At 41.0% G+C, this 27636-nt stretch overlaps 1 protein-coding gene across 1 annotated transcript in view; it reads left to right on the top strand.

Moving 5' to 3' along the window:
• mpp7b (MAGUK p55 scaffold protein 7b) overlaps window positions 1–24725 on the top strand; it is a 124148-nt gene extending 99423 nt beyond the window's left edge. The window contains exons 17-20 of the mRNA XM_067453388.1: window positions 3877–3970; window positions 16311–16419; window positions 17087–17230; window positions 24311–24725. Of these exons, the coding sequence (XP_067309489.1) occupies window positions 3877–3970; window positions 16311–16419; window positions 17087–17230; window positions 24311–24490 (527 nt within the window). The 3' untranslated portion in view covers window positions 24491–24725. The remainder of the gene's footprint in view (window positions 1–3876; window positions 3971–16310; window positions 16420–17086; window positions 17231–24310) is intronic.
• Window positions 24726–27636: the final 2911 nt, after the last annotated feature.

The raw sequence follows: 27636 nt of genomic DNA, 5'->3' as shown, positions 1-27636 counted from the left end.
CTCCCCGCTGGAAGCTCAAACTCGCAGGTTTCCATATTTCTGACTGTGCTCCAAGCTTCCGAACTGTAGCAAAACAGGGTTAGGGTCTAACTTTGTCAGACATATAAATGTATTTGATTTATGGCATTTGAGTAGAGTGCTAAAATTGATTGCTAAGATGGTGGAGTTGATTTAACATCATCTTTTAGCCATGTCACAGCTAATGACAACCACAACAGCTATGATCGCACTGTTTCTAGTTCAGTGGAATAAAGTTTTGTAACAGACTCCTGCTGGCCCTAAATGTCCATATGAAGCGTGCACTTCAAAGCTGACTCACTGAAATGGGCTTGTATTTGCTTTTTCATGACTGTGAAAAGTGTTTTGTTGATTGGCTTCATAAACATAAAGTTTTTGTTTTACACAAATCGCATCGCCCGACTTCTTGCCCCCCCAGTGGCAATAAAAGTTTATTGTTTATTTTGGAATATGCAGAGAACGTGTGGACAATTAGAGTTAGGGTGTGTGGCAAGCACTTCAGGCTCACCTCTGAGCATATTTTCTGTGTGACTCAGTCTAGTTTAATAAGGGTCTTACTACCTAACCCCTGCTCGGTTTTGAACACATGCTACCAGAGACTGCCTCCCTTGTGAAAATGAAGTGTGTTTAATTGTACTGAATGTGCACTTGCAGTGTACTTAAAAACTTAAAAATGTATATGTTTTATATCTAAGAACTGCACTTGCTGATAATATGATATGAATTAAATAAATAAAAGACCACTGAAGTGCACTTAAAGAGAGCACACATTCATCATTGTTTCTTAGACTTTAAACTGCACTTTGTAATAACGTAAAATTAAAAGCTTCAATTTAAAATACATTTTAAATTGTTGCTTTAATCTGTGTAAATAAAATGTGCTGACTAACTTGCTAAACACATTACAAGTACTTGATTATAATTTTAGCTGTAGTGCGTTGACATTAAATTAAATAATTTTAAATGCACTAGATTGCAACTGCATCTTTACAATTGTGGAATTACAAATATATTTTATGTAAATACATGACATAAGTTTCAATAGACATGACTTTAATGCATATTTTAGTTTACCATAAATATTTGTCTGTACATTTTACAGTACACCTGTTACATGTTTCTGTTGTGTTTTTTGCATGTCATGTTCTTTTGTCTCCCGTCACTTGTTTGTCACCACGGTTACCCTCGTTAGTTTAGTTCTGTTCAGCTGTGTTTAGTTAATCTTCATCTGCATCACCTGCATCCCTCACTTAGTCAGTCATCTGTGTTTGTAATTTACCCCTGGAATGGAGCATTTAGACATACTCTTAGTAAAAAGACAGCTGCTCATACGTTATTCTGAATATACACATAACCAATATATATTTAGAAAGCCAACACTTGAGAGTTTACAGCTGAACACTCAGAATTACTCAGACAGTTATTAATATAGAGATATATAGGCTAAAACATAAAAATAAAAAATGTAAATATTTTAAATATTTTTCTTCATGTATAAAAATATTGTGTAAATGTAGTAAATCAACTTATAACTACAACTAAATTGAAGGCACAAGTGTGGTCATGCTTTATTTAAAATCTGAGGCAAACGAAAACTCCTGACCCGCCACGGCAAGCAGAGACTCCTGACCCAAGACTCCTGACCCTCCACAGCAAGCAGAGACTCCTGAACCGCCACGGCAAGCAGAGACTCCCAACCTGAGACTCCTGACCCGCCACGGCAAGCAGAGACTCCTGACCCGAGACTTCTGTCCCGCCACGGCAAGCAGAGACTCCTGAACCGCCACAGCAAGCAGAGACTCCTGACCTGATACTCCTGACCCGCCACGGCAAGCAGAGACTCCTGGCCCGCCACAGCAAGCAGAGACTCCTGACCCGCCATGGCAAGCAGACTCCTGAACCGCCACGGCAAGCAGACTCCTGAACCGCCACGGCAAGACGAGACTCCTGGCCCGCCACAGCAAGCAGAGACTCCTGACCTACTACGGCAAGTAGAGACTCCTGGCCTTCCACGGCAAGCAGATCCTGACCCACCACGGCAAGCAGAGACTCCTGACCCACCACAGCAAATAGATCCTGACCCGAGACTCCTGGCCTGCCACGGCAAGCAGAGACTCCTGGCTCGCCACGGCAAGCAGAGACTCCTGGCTCGCCACGGCAAGCAGAGACTCCTGAATCGCCACGGCAAGCAGAGACTCCTGACCCGCCACGGCAATCAGCGACTCCTGGCCCGCCATGGTAAGCAGAGACTCCTGGCCCGCCACGGCAAGCAGAGACTCCTGGCCCGCCACGGCAAGCAGAGACTCCTGACCCACCATGGCAAGCAGAGACTCCTGGCCCGCCACGGCAAGCAGAGACTCCTGACCCACCACGGCAAGCAGAGAATCCTGGCCCGCCACGGCAAGCAGAGACTCGGTATTCCAGAAAGCAAGGTTAAATTATCGTCACATGTACCTTGAACTCTCAGTTGATTAACCCAAACCTTGCTTAATCGAGGTATGCTGGTTCCAAAAACAGATCCCAGAGTTATTCAGACAACTCTATATTGTCAAGAGAGCGACGAAATCAATGATTTACCATGGAAACAGATGCTAAGAAGAAGTGCGGCATTCTACTTTCTCTTCTTTCTCTTATTTTTGTATGAGTTACATAAACTATTTAGTGAACATCACCACCTATGATGGTTATGCAATCATTCTTTCAGTGTCTTAGTTTAATAAGTTATCTTTGAGTAATCTTTCACTGGGAATAAGGATTATATTGTTTGATGCTAATTAATTGAATGCAGATCCATGTATAAGATGACAATCAAATAATATATTTATAAAAAAAAATTAAAAAAACATTTTAACTTATTGTTTTATTATTTTTTGTTTATTCTTTAGAATTAATATATTATATAACTGAAACAAAGTTTGTTATATTATTAACTGTATTATTATATAAAACACATCTAAATACCTCTTAAGCAAACTAACCCTGGAACATAACCTGCTCCGGAGCTTCGTCAGTAAAGCTTTGTCAGTAAAGCTTTGTCATTTAATATCAATTTGAAATGTTTTATTTAATTATAAATAACATGCAATTAAAGTGACAAAAAAAATTATATGCAGGTCATACTTAATTATATTCTTTTACATTATTTCTAAAACAAGTATTCTTTTAGAAGTATGCTAAAACGTACTTAATTTTTTACAAATGTCTCCATCATGATTTCTTTATATATTCTAGATATAAGTCAATTACATCTCAAAATGAAGTACAAGTGTACATGTAAAACGTTTTTAACACTCATTTTTCTGTTTGTGGTCTCAGCAATTTTAATAGCTCAACAATTTACTTGATATTGAAGTATCAGCATGATGTTTTTTTTTTCCTAATTTGATGAGATTTACTTGATTAGATTCTTTAATCGTCTATTATGAAAAATATTATATTACTTATGTTTGGGGGTCTTAGGCACACCATAACGGCATATGATACTATGTCTTCTATTGCATTTTCCACTTCTTTTCTGGGATCAAATGTACCGTGAACAGAAATAATGTTACGAATGGATAAGTCACATTTGTTTTACTTTGTGGTGAACCAAATGGATAAACCAATAATGATATCTGACTAGTTGGTCTTGAGGTCAGAGAAAGCTATTAAAAGATTTTAAAGGTAAAATAATATGTTCATTTCACATTTCAACATACTTTTATTTTTACATGCATATCAGAGTCTCTGGGATCTGTAAAATAGAAAATGAATGAGCTTGTTTATCAGCATGTTCAGCTTGTTTATCAGTCGGTTGCTTTAATTTAATTTGGATCGCATTAAGACACTTGATTATTTCCAGACTTTAAATTTCAACAGATACCACTCGGGAGCGGAAAAAGCAAGAGAAAGAAGGGGTGGAGTACCATTTTGTCTCCAAACACACGTTTGAAAAAGATATCCTCAACCAAAAGTAAGTTAAATACTCATGATTACCGAACCCATGTTTTAGTTTATTCTAGAGGCTAATTTTGGGTTTTGTTGTTTTATATTGCTAAACCTCTTTTGTTTACTGGGCAATTATGGAAGATTATAATCAGAAATAAAAGATGTTAAAATCAAATAACACTTTAAGTAATCTACCACTTGACCTGGTTGTTTTAATCTAAAACTTATTTGAAATCATGACTTTTTAAGAACTCAACTGCATTATTCCTGTCTTTAAAGATGCTCCTGGAATCTAAATCACACATTTAATCCTTGTTAATGCTTGAAAAGCAGATCACAACCATTGACAGGAAATACTCTTTCTCCAATTTTCACTCAAAACGAGAGGAAATCTCAAAAGCATGTGTCCATGAACAGTGTCACATTATATTAAAGTAGGGGGATATTTTAAGAGCCCTCTGTGGTTTAAAATGACTTTTTGTCTTGTTAGTTGGACATAGGGAAAGAAGCAAGTGAGACAGGAATGACGGAGAGCAGACAGCCCAACTTTCCAGAGAGGCGCGCTAGAGAGAAGAAAAGCGGACTGCTTTTTGCATCACTCCACAGAATTACCATCATCTTTGATTACCATACAAATGCCTTGAAGCTAAAGGCTAAGGCCAACATTACTACCAGAACTCAGCAGTAGGAACCTCTACTTAAATAGAAAACATCTACTAGGCAAACACTTTTGAATACTGTTCATTGATGAATAACACTCAAAAAATTAAATCAGGGGCCTGTTACCACAACTTTAATCATTACATCAACTTAATATCGTCTGAAATTTAAACTCAAATTTGTGTGTTAATGGGCTTTTTTATTATGTTGCTGTAACTCAAGGAAATTGTCTTGATTACTTAGGAAATTAGGCAGTGAATTTCTAGTTCCTGCATGCTTTGCATAGGACTGGATAATGAGAATAAATGCTGAAATTAAGTTAATGAATTTGTTTTTAGTGAAAGGAAAGAACTGTTAGTGTTTAATGCTGTATTTCTGCAGAGTTTCTGTAATGTTGAAGTTTTTGTGGTTTCTATTGAAGGTGAAAACTACTTTGACTTTATAAGTAATGATAGTGTTGCTGCCAGTGACAAGTAATAGCTTACTTGTTCATTAAATATACATGTTAAATAGTTATGTTAGCATGTGCTATGATATCTGTTGATTTTAACTGAAATAGATCAGATTAATTGGTTCCAGAGCTACAACTCAGGTAGTTGGAATTTTTTTTTTTTTTGAGAAATCAACTTAAAATATAGTGATTGTGCTACAAATTATTAAGTTCCTCTTACTCAATGTAGTTTGTTGGTTGAACGTAAATTCACTCAAAATTGTCATAACTCAAAAGATGTATGCAAACTGTTTCGTAAAGTTTTTGTTGTTGTTGAGTCAACAATATTTGTGTATAAAAGAACAAATGAAGAATCCAATATTACCATTTTAGTAACCACTACTAACTAACAAGAAAATCAGATTAAGTTATTAGTAAGTACTAGCACTCGGTTGAAAAAAGCTAGTTCCCTTTCAGTCCGTCACGTTTGACGTACGTCGGACCAGACCGACAAATTGGGATCCCTTCAGGGAGCCCCTATCAGCTTCAAGATATAGAAAATGGGCCAATGAACATTGGCGTGCGTGCTTTGCATATCGCGCCCCGCTGCGCGGGTATAAAGCGGACGCGATCGCCATGCACTGTTGTCATTCATTTCAGAGCCGAACGGCATTGATGAAGCATCTGACTGCCTTCTATCTGCAAGAGAGAGAGAGAGAGAGAGAGAGAGAGAGAGAGAGAGAGAGAGAAAGCGTGTACCGGGGGAAATTGCTCTTGTGTTGGCCAGACGGCACAAGACAGCACAACCGCGATCTCACTGCTGCTGAGAGAGCTGCTGTTTTCACAGCAAACTGAGAAACTGAGCAAATTGCATTACACACACACACACACACACACCACACAGTTGGTTCGGTGGGTGTGTTCCTTTTCTGGTGAGAGCAGAAACAGGCTGCACACAAACCCTGTTATTCTGCCGCGGTCGATCCCTGGGTGCCTCAGCACTAAAAGAGCAAATTTTCCTCACAAAAGAGCTACACGGGTGACGTGCCGTCCTTTTCAGAATGTCTTTTCACCCGTGCGTTTCTGGATGCGGTCGTTCCCTGACGCCCGCTGACAGTCACAGACGCTGTATCACGTGCCTGGGCTTAGAGCAAGCTGAGGCAGCGTTTGTGGATAGCTCATGATCTCACTCAGGGAACATGACTATCTCTGCGCTTAGGTCGAGACTCACCTACCTTCGGGAAGGTGGAGTCCCCCTACCCATAGCTTGATTTAGGTCTATTCCTGCCCAGCAGAATAGACCTACTTTGACGGATGGCCCGTGTGACCTGAGGATCACGGTTAGGGCAAACCCGTCGAGTGAGCCTCCGCGGGACCCTAATCCCCCGCAAGCGCCGCAACCGGTGGTGCTTCCGGAGGACCCCGTCAGCCCCCCACATGCGCGGCCGACGGTGTCCTTTGGGGCACCCGCGGACGAGCAGATGTCGATCGCTGCATCGGAGGGGGAGTTTCAGTCCTCTGGGGATGAAGATTCGGCTGTACTGCCTCCCTCTGGGAGAGTGACAACGGTTGAGTTGGACCCGGAGTTGACCACTATGCTTTCCCGGGCCGCCGAAAAGGTCAGGCTTGAGTTGAACCCTCCACCACGTCCCGAACCTTCTAGGTTGGACGATTTGTTTCTCTTGGCAGGCCACACTGGTTCTCAGCATCCCACCCCGGTGCCTTTCTTCCCGAAGGGGAATGAGGAGCTGACTAGGTCGTGGAAAGCACCGTTTAGCACCCATGGGCGACCTAGTGGCTCCTCCCTCCTCACTACCCTTGACGGCAGGCAGGCCAGGGGGTATGAGGGTCTCCCGCCGGTGGAGCGGGCCGTCACGATGCAACTGTGTCCGACGTCCGCCTCTTGCTGGCGTGGGGACCCGAAGCTCCCGTCCAGGGCCTGTATTTCCTCTTCCGGTCTGACCGCGAAGGCCTATAGGTCCTGTGGCCAGGTCGCGTCTGCCTTGCATGCCATGGTGCTGCTGCAGGTGCACCAAGCACAGGCACTCATGGACATGCACGAGGGTAGTCCTGGCGGCGACGAACCTCGCCCCACGGGCGACGAAAACCACCATCCATGCCAGGCGATGTCCACCTTGGTGGTCCAGGAGGGGCATCTCTGGCTCAACCTAGCCGATATGAGGGAGAACGATAAGACTCAGTTCCTGGACTCCCCTATTTCGTTGGCTGGGTTGTTCGGCAACGCGGACGAGAGCTTTGCCCAGCAGTTCTCGTCCGCACAGAAGCAGACGTAGGCCATCCGGCACATTCTGCCCCAGCGGCTCGCTGCTGCCTCCACTCCGCCCGGCTGGCAGCACCTCCGCCTGCTCGTCGCCGAGGGCTCCCTCCGCAGCCCAGCAGCAGCCTCCACCCGGGCGTAGGCGTGGAGCCGGCTGCAGGAAGGACATCCAGCCTGCTCAGGCCACTGCCAAGCCAGGTGACAAGCGTCATCGTAAGAGACCCTGAGACGGCCCACCTAGAGATGGAGGATCCTGCTCGACAGGAAGTGGAAGCAGCACCACTTCCTCCCCCCGGAGGAGGGCCGGGGGGCTCACCTGTGACATTTACATCTGTCCCGCCACTGACCAGTGGTACCCAAAACTTCACAAAAAGAGCAGTTTCCAAAATCTCTGGGTGCCAATAGAGCGTGCTTGGCGGTGTTCAACACTTCCATGCCTTGTCCCCCTCAGGCGCCTCTCCAATCGCCGGCAGGGGGTGCGCAGGAAGCAGGTAAGTGCTGCCACGCGCACGCAGACCCCACCATGGGTCGCCTCCGCGCCGTCCAGGTCGGGTCCCTGCATGCCGCTACGCTGCCCTGCTGCGGGTACATCTGTGGTGCCATTGGCCCCGCTGGTGAAGTCGCTGGGGGCCTGGCTAGCGCTCCCCAGCCCGTCCCGCTGGCTCATCCGCACCATCAGACTCGGCTATGCGATTCAGTTCGCCCAGCGTCCCCCCAAGTTCAGGGGTGTTAACTTCACCTCTGTGTCGAAGGAGGGCGCCCCGGTGCTTCAGGCGGAGATCGCAGTCCTAATGGCGAAGGACACGATCGAGCTGGTCCCTCCAGCCGATATAAAGACCGGCTTTTACAGCCCGTACTTCATTGTATCCAAGAAGAGCGCGGGTTACGGCCGATCTTGGATCTGCGGTTCTTGAACCGGTCCCTTCACAGGCTACCGTTCAGAATGCTAACGCAGAAACGCGTCTTCAGGTGCATCTGTCCCCAAGATTGGTTTGCAGCGATCGACCTGAAGTACTTTCATGTCTCGATTCTCCCTCAACACAGACCGTTTCTACGCTTTGCGTTCGACGGATGAGCATATCAGTACAAGGTCCTACCCTTCGGGCTCTCCCTGTCGCCCCGTGTCTTCACGAAAGTCGTGGAGGCGGCCATTGCTCCCATGAGAGAGCGTGGTGTTCGCATTCTCAACTACCTTGACTGATTCTAGATTCTAGAGGGTGACATTCATAACTTTATTCCATGAGCTATTTACAATTGCACTTTAACCAGGGCAGTTTGAAGCGCGCTGTACGCAATTGTCAGCCGTTATCAAATAATAATTGGTGGCTTTTAGCACAGGTAGTGAGTCATAGTTTGGTTTCGATTTGAGTCATTGGCAGTCTGTTGCGCTGATTAATCTTTGGGATAATTATAAAAGTGTCCACAGCTGTTCTCACTCAAGTAGTGATCAGTGTGTATTTAATAAGCGTATCAGCGCTGTCGCGGTAGCGTCAGCTGGAGCATTCAGCCCTCGTGTTCAGCCGCCTCATGTGAAGACCGACAAGTGTAAAGACATCTTCTTTCGACTCTACCTACGATCGACTCCACCTTAGAATGAAGACAGAGAACGCACTTAAGTATTTTTTTCTCTGTCCTCTTTCTCCTTCTCTCTAATCTCACAATGTGCTTTCAATACATACCCACTATATCTAACCCACGCTCCACTATCAGACGCAGATGGCAGCGCAACACTGCAAATCTTCGTCCTATTCCTTCCTCTACTAATATTCCTCCCTCCTTTTCTCTGGGTCTATGGAATTGTCAGTCAGCTGTAAACAAAGCTAACTTCATTCCAGCCTTTGCCAGTCAATCCAATCTGAATATCTTGGCCTTGACTGAGACCTGGATCCGTCCAGAAGACTCAGCAACTCCTGCTGCTCTCTCTAATAACTTCTCTTTCTCACACACCCCTCGCCACTCTGGCAGAGGTGGAGGCACAGATTTTCTTAACACAAACTATTGGAAATACTCAACCCACACCTCTCTCGGTAATAACAACTCATTTGAATACCATGCTATTACAGTTACAGCTCCTGCTAAAATCCATCTTGTAGTCATTTACCGCCCTCCAGGTCAATTGGGCACCTTTGTTGAGGAACTAGATGTGCTGCTATCCTCATTCCCTGCGGATGGCAGCCCACTTGTAATCCTTGGTGATTTCAACATCCACCTGGACAAACCGTATGCTACAGATTTTCACTCCCTTCTATCCTCATTCAATCTCAAACTCCTTACAACCTCACACACACACACAAAAATCTAGCAAACAACTTGACCTCGTCTACATACACAACTGCACTATAGAAAACACTTTGGTCAAACCCTTACACTTCTCTGATCATTACTTCATCACATTTAAACTACATCTTTCTACTCATACACTTCCACTTCCTCTACCAGTTAGTTTCAGATGAAACCTGCATTCTCTTTCTCCCTCTCACCTCTCCTCCATTGTGTCATCCTCTCTTCCGTCACCCACACAATTCTCCTCTATGGATGTCAACACTGCAACAGACACTTTATGTTCCACTTTAACCTCTTATCTAGATAGTATCTGCCCTCTGTCTTCTAGCCCAGCTCGCTCTACTCCCTCTAACCCTTGGTTATCTGATGTTTTTCGTGAACACCAAACTTAGGGCAGCAGAGAGAAAATGGCGTAAATCTAACGACCCACCTCACCTGAGTAAGTATCAATCTATGCTCATTTCCTTCTCACATGACGTCCATACAGCTAAATCCTCATATTTCCACAACAAAATCAACAGCACCTCAGACACACGCACACTTTTCAGAACTTTAAACTCTCCTTTGTCCCCCTCCACCACATCCCTCCACATCTCTATCTGCAGACGATCTTGCCCATTTTTTTCATAGATAAAACCAATCATCAGCAGTCAGTTCCCACCTCCACACACACACAATTTTAAATCAGCCACATCCACAGCCAAACATCTTCTCTCCTCCTTCTCTACACTCACTGAGGATGAAGTATCTAAACTTCTCCTCTCCAGCCATCCCACTACCTGCCCACTAGATCCCATCCCCTCACATCTTCTACAAGCCATCTCCCCTACACTCTTACCAGCATTCACACACATCATCAACACATCTCTCTGCACCGGCATCTTCCCTACCACATTCAAGCAGGCTCGGGTAACCCCACTGCTTAAAAAAAACACATTAGACACATCACTTGTAGAGAACTACAGACCTGTTTCTCTCCTACCATTCATTGCGAAAACACTTGAAAGAGTTGTGTTCAACCAGGTCTCAGCTTTCCTCTCACAGTCTAATCAACTGGACGTAAACCAGTCAGGTTTCAAAAAGGGCCACTCAACTGAGACAACATTATTGTCAGTTACTGAAGCCCTGCGGCTGGCTAAAGCTGCATCCAAATCATCAGTCCTCATCCTCCTTGATCTATCTGCTGCCTTTGACACTGTGAATCATCAGATTCTTCTGTCCACCCTCTCATCACTGGGCATCACAGGGACTCCGCTCCACTGGTTTGAGTCCTATCTCACAGGTAGGTCTTTTAAGGTTGCCTGGAGAGGAGAGGTATCCAAAACACATCAACTGACCACAGGGGTTCCTCAGGGCTCAGTGCTTGGACCTCTCCTCTTCTCCATTTACAGTACATCATGACACACAGCTCTACCTCTCATTTCAACCAGATGATCCCACAGTAGCTGCACGAATCTCAAGCTGTCTGGCGGACATCTTGGCATGGATGAAAAAACATCACCTGCAGCTCAATCTAGCAAAGACTGAGCTGCTTGTTTTACCTGCTAATCCGACCATACAACACGATTTTACCATTCAGCTAGGTTCATCTTTAAATACTCCTTCAGGGTCGGTCAGAAATCTTGGAATAATCTTTGATTACCAGCTGTCCTTCAAAGACCACATCTCAAAGACAGCCTGGTCATGCAGGTTTGCATTGCACAACATCAGGAAAATCAGACCGTTCCTTATAGAGCATGCAACACAGCTTCTTGTTCAAGCCCTGGTCATTTCTAGACTTGACTATTGCAATGCGCTTCTGGCTGGACTTCCATCTTGTGCAATCAAACTGCTGCTGACTGAGTGCTGCAATCTTCTCAATGAAGAATTTTTGAAAGCTTTTACAGAGGGCTGGTGAGGGCAAAACAGGGGATCCATTGCTGGGATTTATGAGAGAATTTAGTGTATTGAAGAGAACCTTGGGTTTGTGACTATTTCTGGAGATCATGATGAAAATATACTGTGATTTGGCGGTTTTAACGGCTCGGTGGTAATCCGCCAAGCAACTTCGGAGGATTTGGAGGGACACATGGAGGCGGTCCTTCTGCCACTTGCGCTCCGCCCGCCTACAGGCACGTCTGAGTTCGCGTGTTGCATCGTTGAGCCATGGTGTAGTATGAGCTTTTGTCCGTTTGGCCTTGAAAGGAGCTACAGAGTCCAGAATGCCGGTGCAAGCTGATGAGAACATAGAAAGAAGCTCATCAGCAGAATACTCAGCGCTATAGCTCAGATACAGCCTACACAAAGGGGAGACATTGAAAGCGGCTGAAAATTGCCCAGCAGTTGAGGAGTTGAGCATACGCGAGACCCGCTTGGAGACCCTGGGGGTACTACCTAAAAATGGAAATGACACAGTGAACAGAATTGGGGAGTGATAGGAGAAGGACATAGCACAGATTTCATTCACAGAGACAGATACACCATATGATAACACTAGATCTAGTGTATGACCCTTTTCGTGTGTTGGGCCAGTGACAGATTGCTTAAGATTGAATGAGTCAAGGAGGTTCAGAAAGTCCCGTGTCAGAGACTGTGACTCACAACAGACATGGACATTAAAATCACCACATATTAATATGTGATCATAATTAACCATAAGCCCAGATTAAAACATCAGTGAAGTCATGTATAAAGTCTCTGTTGAATTTAGGTGGGCGATACACCACTGCCCACAAAACGGGGCAAGACTGAATAATTTCAAACAGTTGCAGCTCAAAGCTTGCCAACCCAGTGTGTGGAATTTGCAGACAGTGAAATTGCGACTTGTAAACAGAGCCGACGCCTCCGCCCCTCCCAGTCACTCGGGGGGAATTAAAAAAGTTACAGTCAGGTGGAAGAAGTTCAGAGAAAGGGGTGTTTTCGCCGATGGAGACCCAGGTGTCACACAGAAACATAAAGTCTAGCTCCCGAGAGATAAAAAAGTCGTTGAGCATGAATGTTTTGCTTGCCAGGGACCGTACATTTATCAAGGCCAACTGAAGGGTTAGCTCGTCATTGAGAGGTCAACGCCATGGCTGCATCTGTGCACAGAGCGCCGTCGCGTGGGGATTTGAGTGCGATGCGGTCCAGTTAGCGCTGTCGAGACAGCTTGAAAGGCTGAAAACAACAGTGGATGAGGCAGCTCAGCAGCATCACGGACAAGAAAGGCTTCGATAGGAGAAACCAATGAGACAGGATGGAGCCATTGCGCTGGACATGGAGCCATTGCGCTGAGCGGCCGCTCAATATAAGTACAGTTGGATCTTTAGTTTCACCAGCAGACCTCCCTGCCTTCCTCGTCTCCTGGAGCGCCTCTTGTGAAGGGGGGCCGCGGGCGTGTGGCGCAGGTAAGCTGGCATACCTGACAGCACGTGGGGGTTGGGTTCTCCAATCTACTGGTTCAGGTCTGGCTGCCCGAGTCTTGGTAGAGCCTGCTCTGCCGTCTCAGTGCGGTGCTCTCTCCCCCCTGGGATTCCCGTATGTAGCACTGCCTACGGCCAGTCCATATGTGTAAATTTCCACATGGTATCCCTTTTCGGGTAGTGTGGCTTCCGCAGCGGCCTCCAGGGGCAGGCTTTCCCAGCGTTATCCAATAGTCCACTATTTGGGTCTTGGGATGGCAGTGTGACTCTCCCTGCAGGAAATTCCCCGCCCGCTGAGATGGGGTCCGAGGGACTCCGGCAGGGCGCTGGAAGTGGTAGTAACTCTGGTGTTTTCCATAGGGATCCCAATTCCTCTGTCTAGTCCGAGGTACGTTGAACATGACCGACTGAAAAGGAATGTCTCGGTTACGTAGGGTAACCTTCATTCCCTGAAGGAGGGAAAGGAGACATACGTCCCGTCGCCACAGTTGCTGTACCATCACTGCAGTTCGAGCCACGGGTTCAGCTCCTCAGTGAAAAACAACAGTGCGTGGCGATCGCTTCCGCTTTATACCCGCACAGCGGGGCGGGGTGCGATATGCAAAGCACACACACCTATGTTCATTGGCCCGTTTTCTATATCTCGAGCTGATAGGGGCTCCCAGAAATGATCCCAATTCGTCGGTCTAGTCCAACGTACGTCTCCGTTCCCTCCTTTAGGGAACGAGGGTTACCATACGTAACCAAGACGTTCACTAGTTGTCCATGCGGTTACAATCAAGTGGGACCCCACCCTCTCTTAGGTATGGCACTGCTAATCAGTAGCTTCAGCCTTTGTCATACCTTCCAGAAAAGGAAGAAACTATATACAGTTTTATAATTCATGTAAAAATAATCAATAACTAATGCTTGAAGATTTCCATTTTAACTACTACTTTAACATTTCACCACTTTTAACAACTGGCAATAGCATACAGGCAGTGAAACATAATAAATATTGCATTTTATCTGTCATTTTACAGAACTATTTACTAACAATGATTAATTTGAACTCTTGCCCAGCCATTTACTTTTCATAATTTATAACACAACACTTCCCCTCTATTTACAAGTTTTTCTGACATTTAGGTTGTCACTGTTATATGGTAGGGGGTGCTATTACGTATCTTCTGTAAGAGTAAAGAAACTCCGGATCCAAAAACAAGCAAAGAAGGTCAGCAGAAGGAGCAGATAGTAAGCTAAGATTATCATCAGTTATTCAACAGCATAGAACTCAAAACTGCCTAACCTTACAGAGAAAAACTATTGCCAAAAGTATTAGTCTCTCTGTCGCCGGCAAAATCCTCAAAAGGGTATTCGCTATATCGACTGGTACCCGCGATAGCAGAAGATCACCTTCCAGTTACTGACCATGATCATCCAGCTTCATGAAGATCAGCTTGGACAAGTCAGATACAGTAACGACCTATCGCAGCCGTTTCCTATTGCAAATGTCGTGAAACAGGGCTGTGTTCTTGCTCCGACACTGTTCACCATTTTGTTCAGCATAATGCCCCAGCAAACCACAGAAAACCTTGACGATGCTGATGGCATATACATCCGCTTTCGTCTCAATGAGAGAGTGTTCAGCCTGAGGCGTTTGCAGGTCCACACAAAGACCAGGGAGCTACTGATCCGGGAGCTGCTGTTGGCTGATGATGGCCCCCTCCTTGCTCACATAGAGACAGCTATGCAGCAAATCAAGTCCTGTTTTGCAAAAACTACTCAGGTCTTCAGCCTTGAAGTCAGCTTGAAGAAGACAGAAGTTCTGCATCAGCCTGCACCACAAAAAGAGTATCATCTCAAAACACAACATGTTTAACATGATTAACATCAGTTGAGGGCTGCAACAACAACTTTTTAATGACAATATCCTGGCTGGACAACTGTTAACTGAAATTAACATGATTTCTTAATGGTTTGTGACATATCAGGGCCATTTTATGATTAATTGAAATACATATCTTACATACAGTTCCTTTAAATGCATTATTTGCATTAATAGTGAAATTGTATATAGTTTCTAGTTATCTTGGGGGTATGAAAAAGATAGCTGTTATTGATTAGCTAATAGTTTCTTGTTGGTTAATAGTAGTTCCTAGAATGTTAATATTGTGTTACTCATTTGTTCTTATTTAGTTATTCATTAATGATGGAACAGTATTCTAATTTTGATTCAAAACAGTGATTCAAAAATTCAGAAAAAGTTATGGTTTGAACACACCAAAAAGATGTGCTATTTTTTCATGTGTCTTAAAATCAAAATTGTATTTTGTTTTAGTAGTTTTATTATAAACTTTTTTAAAAAAAAGTACTGTATTTGCTTGGCACAATTAACATAACATATTACCACCTATGAAAGGTAGATGGTTAATGTTTTTATGCTACGAAAGTAATGTATGCTAGATTGCAGTAGTCTCTCCAACTATGTCTCCTACAACGGAGCACTATGGCCTGCAAAATGGGGAATTTGTATTTTTACTTGATTTGCATAATTCCTTTAGTGATTCAGGAGTTAAACAACTAGCAGTATGTACAAATAAAGGGCAATATTAATGATCATCATTCATTCTTAGTGAATTATCCTCTCTAATTCTAATTCACTTTATAGGATTATAAGTACAGCTGACTTTCGGAAAGAAACATGACCAAGGAAACAATTATTTACTGTCTTATTTTTCTATGCAAATATGACACACTTATGGAAAGCATTGCATTTTCATTTTTAATCATTCTTTAAAGACCATTCTTCAAATGTTTGATCATGTGGCTTTTATTTGTGTAACATACATAAAACATACTGTGGCAGAAAATCTGGAAGGGTGATTTGCTGAAATATGTTACAGTTTTCTGAATGAGTGTGTCAATGTTCCTGTGACAAGAGCCAACACATTTTATATAGCATTATTTTCTTTAATACTAAATGAAGAAGTGTCAGCCATATGACAGTTTGGAATACGTACCATTAATCCAACCTTTTACTAAAATCGAACTGAATGGTAGGCAAGTTTTTACCACTTTCAAACAGCACATATACTGTACGCTCAGTAAATTGATGATACTGCGCTGTGAATGTGTTGGCGAAGACTTTTGGAAATATGAAACATGCCCAGTGTATTACAGCAAACTGGAACACATCACCTGGAGATCTATGTTTGAATCCTCAAAATTTTCATTTATTTCATAATTTGTTATTTAAAACAGGCATGTAAAGGAGTTTAAATTATTAGATCTTTGAATTATAAAAAATGTCTATATTGCCCATATTTCATGCTCTCTGAAATGTTTCACCTAGATTTTTGGAGTATGGTGAACATAAAGGAAACTACTATGGTATGAGTCTGGATTCGGTGCGCAGGGTCATAGCGGAGAGCAAGGTGTGCCTGCTGGATGTCGAACCACACGTGAGTAAAAGATCATTCAAGAATGGCTGGGTGTGTGAGTGAGTGCCAAGAAGAACTGGATCAGGCATATGCACACAAGGGTCATTGGGGCATCAACAGCGGCCCCTTTCAGGGCATGTTTGAATGATTTGATTTCATATTAAAGAACCACACATGCAATATATGATACAAATACCACAATTTGTGTCTCTCTCTAGAAGCATAAGCAAAAGAGGAAAGGAGAGAAACAGGGATAAACAGAGTGAGCGAGAGTCAGGGAGTCCTATATTACATGTCATATTTGTTGACTTTGGAATATAGACTCAAGAGCAGGAATTATGTCATTCTGGACGGGGCGCTTCTGTCAGCTCCACTCCAGTTGGTACATTTCCTCTGGTCTGATTATTTTTCATCAGCTTGTAACATTTATAGAAACATTCTCACTGTATTAACGCACCTACTATGTGGGCACATATTTGAATGTATGCATGTGTGATGCTGAAGGACTTGTGCAGGGTTTTGGAAATGTGTCTAGTGTTCCATACCATAGAAAATAGTTTGAAATGAAACAGTTACCAATATAACATGGACACATTCATACCAGGCAACAATCTGTATAATTTTGAAAAATAGGTCTCATATGTTGCAATTTAGCTCACTGTCATTTTTTCACTCTTTTTTTCCACAGACCATAGCAACCTTATATTCCTCTGAGTTTAAACCCTATGTTGTATTTGTGAAGCCTCCATCAATAGAGTGTTTAAGACTGAGCCGAAGAAAAGCAAAAGTTCTGGCAAGTCAGAATGAGCAAACGGCCACAAACATCTTTACGGTAAGAGATGTAATGATTGTAGTTTCTTGTCATCATGTGTTTGTTTATTATGGTTGTTATACAGAAGTTTTGTGTTGTCTGATTATGTTTATCCTTATTACAATCCTTTTGCATCTAAGACTATATATATATATATATATATATATATATATATATATATATATATATATATATATATATATATATATATATATATATATATATATATATGTTGGTTGATTAGATAATTGCATTAATGAGAAATGTGGTTCCTAATAGAGAGGTGTTCCTAATAATCCTTTAAGTGAGTGTACATAATAAAAATTTAATTTGAAAAAATTAAATTTAAATTTAATTTAACATTGATATAGTCAGATATTCTTTCAGCTGCCTTCTCAAACTTTTACTGCAGCAGCAGTGTTTGGACTCATGTAAACACATTAAATTTCATAATAATTTTCAAAATGATCTCTCAATCTTCAGAAGAGAAGTGAATCAAACGGACACTGTGATTGGCTGTTTGCCGCACATGTCACACTTTCAGGTGTACGCACTTGAGAATTAATCGCTAACTGGGTTGACAGCGAAAGTTTATACCGAGCTGTGAGAAACGGTTGAACTTGATCTGAACCAGGTTGGATTTATCTGGATTTCTCAAATTAGTTTTAGTTAAGGGAATAACATAGTTTAATATGAAAAAGCGGTGAAGTAACCCTTTAATTCCTACTTTTAAGTGTACCCCTGTATTATAATCACTCTAGATACAACACCTAATAAAAATTCTCAGTATAGGTGCAAATGGATATTGTGTTAGAGTTTTGCAGAATAATATGTATACAATAAGTGCAGTGTAATAAAATTATTTTTTAAAGTACATATAGGTTAAAGACACTTAATATAATGTGGGATCAAATGGGAGAATTCTCAGTGCATGACCTTCCTACAGCAATTCAACACACATCAGAGATGGACAAGGTCTGCTCTGACCCATTGTCTTGACCGTACTTCAGCTTCTCTGGCATTTAATGCACTTCTTCTTTAAAAATCTCTCCAGGGTGGGCTGCAGGTGTGCCCCATGAGTACACACAGGTTTGTCTTCTTAGACTACAACTGTCTGAGGGTTTTTCAGGCTTGGGGCAGAAGGTTTGCTGGTAAACCCACTGAGATCCATCTGGGTCATGCTGTGAGCATGAGCACCTAAGTCTACCCTGGGGTCTTATAAAAGACTTGGGTCATCTCTCTCACACCTGGATGTTGTTTTACAAACTACCAAGCTCCTGGGTGCAAATGTGTTGCTCATCTTTCCATATTAACCAAGGGCACACGTGTCCTATATGACTGCACCGAGCACTGACCTTAACAAGACACTTTTGGACATTGCTTGTTTTTATGATTTAGTGGAATAACTCGTCTTTACTGTCTTTTTCACTTTTCTTACTCAATTCCAAGCCAGTTCAGTCTGATCTATAATGTCACATCGTTTTTATTATTAATAAACCGCAAAGTGAAATACCTTTTGAGGTACGGAAAGACATTTATAGGATAGAAGTGTTCTTTCGGACCATCTGCAGCTTTGGGTGATGTAAAAAAAAGTCTTTTCACTGTTAAAAATAGTGGACAATATCATAGCTGAGGAAGAACATTTCTCACACTGACCGTTGACCTGAATGAATTTAACAGGAACACGTTAATACACAAAACTGTATGAGTAACTTTAGTGTCATGGCTATTTTTCTAAATGCTTCAAGATGACTATATACGTAAGAGAACATAAATTATAGCTTAAACTTAAGAAATTCCTTTCACTAGGCTGAACAAAACAAGGAAAACACTCCAAAGCATGTTATTTCTCCTAAATGTTCCATCTGTAGGCCATGGCTTGGAATCTAACCTTTCTGGCATACAGTCTAATAATAAAAAAAAGCATTAGCATTGTATTTGTATTATTTTGCCTTGTTGATGTATATGTTGTATTTAACCCACATCAGATGATGTTTGTACAAACAGCTGTTAAACAGCCTCTGCTTTCTACTGATTCAGAGCATGTTGAACGTCGGTTGTACAAGAGAAGAAAAAAAACATAATAATAATAATCTTTGAAATTTACAGTGAATAAGGAAGTTGTGATTGCTAGATCTATACCATAAAATATACATTCAAATAACATTTACCTAAAAAAGTAACATTTTAGGTTTTACAGGCTGACCTTAAATATTTTTAAGGTTTTTAACGTTGACTTAAACAATATATTTTATTTAAGGTGCACTATATAGTATTTTTGCAGTAAAATACCCAAAAGTCACTAGGCCAGTGCTATATATTTTGTTCAGTTGCGTTATTAAAATATCCCAAATGTTTCCAACTATTTGTAAATTGTGAGAAAATTGCTATTTTAACCAAGGAAGCACGACGTTTGAGGGAGTCGCGTCATATCTGCCTTACCTTCGGTTCCGGTTTTATTTGGGAAAAAGGCTTTACTCTTAGCAGTGTGTAGCATGTGTCACAGCACCCGCTGAGCAAACGCACAGAGTAATGTCGTAACATAATTTTAAACCCACTTAAATGTATCTAATATGATAAACAGAGCTGTGTTACCTCATACTCATGACTGGAAAAGCGTAAATGGCGCCCGCGACTATGTTCTGTCATAATAGTCCCGTTATAATAGCCGTGTGTTTTGTGCAACAATCGCTCCAGGGGCCTTGCTCCGCTCCCACAACACTCTTTCCTGCTCTGCTTCATACTACAGTAACGTTAATAATCGCATCCATGAACATGATTTCTGCCTGAGTCCTATCCTGATTCTTTCCCACTGGCTGTGAGGTGAAGACCACATGTCCCAAGATTCTGAGCTTAAACTTAGCTTCATCAAACCATACCTTTGTTCTGAATAGGCACCCTCTAGTGGACGGAAAAATTACATAGTGCAGCTTTAACTGAAATAGTCTGTATACTAAAATCTGTTATTGATCAAATTAGGTTTTACTTTTATATACAGGTAACACATGATACTAAAATAATGTAATAAACATTAATTTAACAACATAAGATGTAATATAAAACCCTTGTGAAAATGTGAAGATGAAAGTGTTATTTCAATGAAAAACCATGAAAAGTAAGGTGGAACACTGTTTTTAACTGTAAATCACAAGAGGATTTATTGTTATTCACTTCTGTTGTTCAATCTAAAAGTATTTTACTATTCATTTGCCGCAGGGTATCGAGGTGATTCATAAATGACAATGGCCGTCGGAATGCAAGACTCAAATGTTGTATCTCATATAGAAGACAGCAACCACTTCATCTGTAAAGCATCCCGACAGAAAGATTAGAATGTTTAATTTTTTTCGGTCCTCCACAACAGGATCCATCACATCTGTGACGTTGACCAATAGCTTTTAAACATGGTAAAAAATAAAGAGAGTCAATGGTATTTGTGCTGCTACGTTGAATTCCTTCCAATCTTCAGTCTATATTAAACACACACACAGAAAATGTAGTTTAAAAAAAGAGAAAGAAAATGACTTTGGACCCTTCTCATGTGCTTTATAACAGAATTCGAATAACTTCCATTTGGTCAATGTTTTCTTACTCCAAGGTTCAGATACAACCGCTATAATAATTGTTTTGTTCCTCTGGCTACAAGGCTGTTAAACTCTTGTTCAAAGGACACAATTGTGATGCTGTGTGATTATGTATCTGTGTGGGTATCTTGTTATGCAGCTTACCTGTATTGCCCAAAACACTCCCAGGGCCCTATTTTAACGATCTGAAACGCAAGTGTCAAATCGTGAAGCGCAAGTACCTTTGTGGGCGGGTCTCGGCGCTGTTGCTATTTTCCCGGCGGGATAAATGGCTCTTGCGCCCAGCGCAAATCTAAAATGGGTTGGTCTGAAGTAGCTTTATTATTCATAGGTGTGGTTTGGGCGCAACGTGAATAAACCAATCAGTGCGTCATCCAACATTCCCTTTAAAAGCAGGTGCGCAAGTTCCATTATGGATTAATTCCATTATGGAATTGCTATTATAATAGCGCATTTACCAGGCGCACGCCAGGAGTGGTTCACAGCCAAGGAGACTGATGTTCTTGTAAGAGCAGTGAAAGACAGAAGTTGTGTTGTATGGGGATGGGAGAAACCCACCCAAAATAGTGTCGGTTAAACAGGCGTGGGAGGAAATAGCCACATTTTTTTCATCAGCTGGCATCCCCTGGACGTCGCATCAGTGCCGCAAGTGCTACAATGACATCAGAAGACGGGGAAAGTTCAAGCTTGCCAGCATCAATCGGGCACGCCGTGTAACGGGAGGTGGATCTGCCTCACACCACAATGATTTCCGTTATCTCATGTGTTAATATTTTTTTAGTGTAACAATTTATGATATGCAAAAATAACTGTTGCATCTGTGTAGATTACATGAGCAAAGTGTATGTGCGTTGTGCATGCTATACATTATGGTCAAGCATGCGCCCTTAAAATAGCATAATGTACAATGCACAACGCACCACTGACTTTAGACTAGGTTTTTTTCTGGTCAGTGGCGCAATTGTTTAATGGAACAGCAAAATAGCACTAGGGATTGTTTGCGCCGGAACACGCCTCCTTTTTTGCGCTGAACTGGCCAGGGAGTGCAAGTTCTTTCACTAGTTTAGCGACGTGCTTCTGTGGGGGGAAAAGCGCGCTTTGCGCGGGTGCAAAATAGGAATGACACATGCGTCGGTGTACAAAGTCAATTGCGCTGGGTGCAAGATAGGGCCCCCAGTCTTGTTTCTGGGAGTCAGTTGTTAGTCCCTCTACTCAATGAAGTATGTCAGAATGTAGTCTGACATGTTTCTCGCCCATGACAGGGCAAGAATTTAGGAGTCATAATCTGATATAGTAACACAAAAATATTGTGTAGACTGTTTTTCACTGAACAGGGTAATAAGTTTACCGTTAACAATTTTGTTTTGTTTTGTTTTTTTACAGACTTATACCATTACAATTAACATATATTTTTTTAATCCTATTCAAAGATTCCATTTATTCAGAACTCAGGCCCGTTTACAGCTGGCATTAAGAAATGTTCTCTTTCGGGTCGGATCACAAGTGGACGATGCTAAATACAGGTTTAAGGGTGCCCTATTGAAACAATATTTTAAATTGTTCTCTGATATCTACATACAGGGTATGTGACTTATTTAAGGGTTAAACAGATACGGTTTTACAGGTCCATTTACAAACCCAGAAACTGTCCCTATAGGATGTAATGGTATGTTTTTGTCTTATTTGGAAGGGTCATGAATATTAATGTAGAGTTTGTCTCTGATTGGTTGTTTCACTGCGCTACTAATTTCAGTGACAGAAACACATCTACCGTATACTGTCAATCATGGAGAGATTAAACCAACATAGTTAGCTCCTGAGTTATGTGTTGTTGATGAAAATATAGCCTAGGCTAAATTATAATTCTACCTCACAAAAGGGATTGCCATATGTATCTATAGTTGTATTTTGAAGATTTGTATGACAACACTGGCAGGAAATAATATTAACTTTGGCATTTGTCATATTGATGTATACTACTTGGAGTTTCCTATTATAACAGTACTTGCATCATGCGTTGGATCTAGACAACATGGGATATTATCGTTAATGTTGTCTCACTAAGAAACTTCGAGTTTAATCAGAAATAGTTTAGACAGTCAATAAGTGGATAAAATCACTACTTACTGCTCGCGGGGATATAGTTTGAATTGCCATTTCTCCAGTATCAGACGCTGAGTGAAGTCTAGTATTGTCCAGGTTAGAAAAACTGTCTGCTGTCCATGGTGAAATGGGCCGAGCAAACAAACAACTTTTAATTAAATTGTTGCGGTATCCAGTTATAGATAAACATCCCTGTTGACAGTTTTGTTCAGTGGGAAGGGTATGAAAAGTCCCCACTTCCCCTGCACAGCCTGGAACATAACATCTATTTTCTTGATCTGACATTTTCACTATCCTCGCGTGATGCATGCGCTGCCGTATACAAATGTTGGGGGCGTACATATTAATGATCCCCAGCGATTGTGTCACAGTTGGCGTTCGCCTGAAAATCGCCTGTTTTTCAGTGGTGTTTTTTACAAACAAGATGTACATATGAAGGTAATGGTGTTTTAGACTCATTGTATGTGATGTCCATCTACTGAAATCTTGTTATTCAACTATGCCATGGTTAATTAAATTTTTCATTCTAGGGCAACTTTAAATTGGGTCAAAACGTTTAGAGCTTGTCCACTTTCAACCACTTCGAGAGGTAGTCTAAAACACGTTTGCCCGGATTGCTTTCATAGTGTAGACATTTATGTGGCCGAATGCATTTGAACAGCCACAAAAGACCGCCTACTCTCGGTCCACTGACCTAATGCGTATGCCATATGGGGTTTAAACATTGTCAGCTGAAGTCTCAAATTTGGGTTGAAGACGAAAAATGCACCAAGCACAATGTTCTCTCACCATTCTTGATTTCTAACACTCACAGCATTTGACTCGATCATGCAGCTGTCAGAACAGAAACGAAAGCTCATAATCCTTAATTTTTATTTTTATTTTGTCTTTCGGCGTGTTCATATGTAAATAGTGTGAGCTTATTTTGACCATTAGATTGAAGGATCTGAAAAACCCCAAACATTTTAGACCCTACCCTCAAAGAAATTATTACAGAAGGGGTTGAAAGTGGAAAAAAGGGACAGATTAAAATACCAGGTGCATATGTGTATGTGTCTTTCTCGTCTTCTTGTGATCAATATAACTAAAACACAGTATAACAGGTGTAAACAGGGCCTCAGAAAGGCAGAGTGACACAAACAGTAAAAAACCCCAAGTGTTGTTAAACTAAAAGTGCGTTCAAGCCATTTTGGAATAAGTATAATTATGAGATTCTGACTAAAAGCGTTGACTACCTTGTAGAGCTCTGACTTTTCATCTCATAACTGTGATAATTCTGACATGAATGCACCACATAAATATCAGGCCTTTTGGAATGTAGCTCAATCAAATTTGTGGGCTGAAACTAACTGTTATATTGAAAAATACATTATATTCTCATGGATGACCTTCTCATACATTTTTTTTTTCGCAGGAAGAGGACTTTCAAGACATGATTACCAGTGCCCAAGCCATGGAGAATAAATATGGCCACTTGTTTGAGAAAGTGATCATCAATGACGATCTGGCCATGGCATTCACTGAGCTGAGAGACGAACTCACAAAGATAGAAACAGAGAGTCACTGGATCCCAAATACATGGGCTAATGTCTGAGAAAGCAATTCATGTTCACTGAACCACTTAGATGCATGATAACTTTTGACTATGTTTTGGAGATTTTCTGCATATAAAAAAGGCACACCATATTATTATAATTATACGCTTATAAGCAGTGTGCGCTGGCCCGTCATGAATCAATTCCATTCATAACCGCCAAACTCTTGACACTGCACTGAAGTTGCAAGTTTTGTTTATGTTGAGAAACAAGTAATTGTAAAGAATTTTTATCTCTCCCTGATTCCTCCATAATGATATACATTATGCTATATTACTAAATGATTCCTATACACTTATTGCTTTGTGCTATGTTGTGGCTCATGCTTTGACATTAATCATTTACAGATGTGAATTTTCCATTAAAAAGATGTGTTCTTAATTTGGTTTAAGTGATGTGAAATAAGACTACAGTTTCTTTTCTTTTTTTCCCTATAAATTGTGACTACAAAATTGAACTCTAGATTAGACCTCTGAAACACATCCAGGTAGCTCTTGTAACAAACAGTTCCAATCCAAATTTAGATTTGTTCCTGACATTGAACTTAGGGCTTTACAGTGATTTAAATACCTTACCGTTGTTGAAGAACATTAATGTTTGCAGGTATAAGAGGTTATCCATGAGTCAACCTCTCAAAAGGATCATTCCAAAGCACCATAACTGTTTTTTAAGGATAAAAGCCTAGCAATTCTTCCCCAACATAGCATTTGGAACAGTGACAAGAGGAAGACATTTGCTCAAAGTGACCGTAGTTGTTTCTGTGGAAGCCAGGAGAGGAAGAGGACGTTTATTTTCACCACCACTCTGTGTATTAAAGTGGAATTAAAGAGTAACGGGAGAGTTCCTGGGGTTACCTTGGATGGCTGCCTGGTCAGCATGAGGGACAGAAATCCACACACCTTCCTGTGAAGGCTGTATGGTATGTAAGAATTTTTTTTTAATTATTTTTTTTTTTTTTTTACTAATAGATTATAATAGTAAACATCAGGTTTTAGTGTTTCATCTTTAAGCTAAATTATTCAACATTTCAGGAATGACTGTTTATAGACTGGAGTTATCACTCTGAATGAACATAATTTAGCACTCCAAACAAGACAATAAAAAATATATAGAAATATAAATGGAATAAAAACATTTTTAAAAGATTGTTGAGATGGTTAACATTAATCGTAAAATAACCGTGAATATTATCATCAGGCAAAAGTATTAAAATATGTTTCATCTCTGTTTTTTTTGCTTATACCTCTTTCAATCGGTTGGCAAAAGTGCACAATATAACTTTAGACAGTAATATGAAAGAGATTTTAGCTGATTTGGATAAATTGATGGACACTGCAAGTTTGTATGTTGCGCTTAGTCAGACTGCTCTTCACAAAGTTCAAAGGGTTCCTATTATACCCCTTTTTACAAGATGTAAAATAATTCTCTGATGTCCCCAGTGTGTGCATGTGACGTTTTAGCTCAAAATACCTCCCAGATAATTTTTATAATATGTTAAAATTGTAAATTTTTGAGAATGAGAAAAAACTTTTCTCTGTATCCCTTTAAATGCAAATGAGCTGCTGCTCCTGGCTCCCTTTCAAGAAAAGGGTGGAGCTTCAACAGCTCCGATTACCACATGCAAAAGGTCAGAAACGGTTCAGCCTTCTATGTTCAAACTGGAGTCAGACAATGAAGGAGAGACTCGAAGAATTGACAACATGTAAATGCAACATGGCATTTCTGAATCGTTAGTTGATGAATGTGTGATAAATGGTGTAGCTAATGTGTAGTTAACTATTTTCAAGTCATCGATTAGCATTTTCTGTCATGGTATTCTATAAATCACTCATGTGGAAAGTTGTAAAATGACTTCCGAGACAGAGAATATATGCTGCATTGAGAACAGGTGTAGTCTAATGGTGGTTATAACTTATGTTGTCATCTTGCTTTTATGACATCCTATTGCATTTGTGTTGCATACTGTATTGCAGTAAATGTGAAAATACGGATGCGACAGCTTGAGCAGACTCCCAGATACTTTTCCTCTTTCATAGTTTGTGATGTCACAGACCCAGGAGAAGCTCATTGTAGCCGCTACCAGTTTGCTGTAGTCCTTAAGAAGTGATTTCTATATCTCTCCCTTTGCATTGAACATTGAGCGTCATAACATTACACTAACTAAAATAAAATAAAAAGTTTAATCATAATCTAGGGCCCCATTTAAACTAAAATATATACTTTTATATGAAACAAAAGCAATCCACGTCACATGTATGGTCTGTTTCTGTTTAGTTTCAGTGTTCCTGTTTCTAGTTAGGGTAAGTTTACACAACACCATTTTCAATTGAAAGCAGAAAACGTTTTATGCATTTTAGCTGTACACTTACACGACAAAGGCATTTTTGGTACCTGAAAACAAGGTTTTGAAAACGTAAAGAACGTAAAAATGTAAAGAACAAAAAGGTGAATTCATGCGCATGAGTATTGCATGATTTCAGGATGTTTATTTACAGAGTGACATCACCAACTACTGGCCTGGCATGCATTATACAGCCCTTTTAGTCATTTCCTCAGATCTGTGTGAACAGAGATCATTTTGACAACATTGTCATCTGTTTTTATTACATTTATTACATTGTCATGTACATGCTTACATACCCTTAGTTTCCCTGTTTGTTAATCAGTTTCCATAGTTCCTGATTCCAGTCACCTGTTCTATTTCTCTTTGATTACATTCTCGGAAGTATAGAGCGTATGCATTGATGTCACTTTCCCCCCAGAACACACACACCCAGCCAGACTGAGTGGCAAAAGAGCTGCTGCATGAATGGATTTATTAGGGCAAACTGGTAAAACGTGAGCTAAACAAATGATTATCAGTTTAATCTATCGACATGAAACCAGTAATCATGTTCCCTGACATATATGTGAGCCTGATTTCAATGCCAGGGAAATACAAAGCAAATTTGCCTGTGAATGCTTTATAAAAACACAATATAGGCAGGTCTAAATCTAGGGGATCACTTATCAGTTATATATATATATATATATATATATATATATATATATATATATATATATATATATATATATATATATATATATATATATATATAGTATTGTCATATTGTCCAGCTCAAAAAGTTTTCATCAGTGCTTTTTT

Source organism: Pseudorasbora parva, chromosome 9, assembly GCF_024679245.1.
Source record: "Pseudorasbora parva isolate DD20220531a chromosome 9, ASM2467924v1, whole genome shotgun sequence".
In the NCBI taxonomy this organism is placed as follows: domain Eukaryota; kingdom Metazoa; phylum Chordata; class Actinopteri; order Cypriniformes; family Gobionidae; genus Pseudorasbora; species Pseudorasbora parva.
The sequence above is the reverse complement of the archived record's forward strand: the minus strand, read 5'-3'. Positions and strand labels throughout refer to the sequence as shown.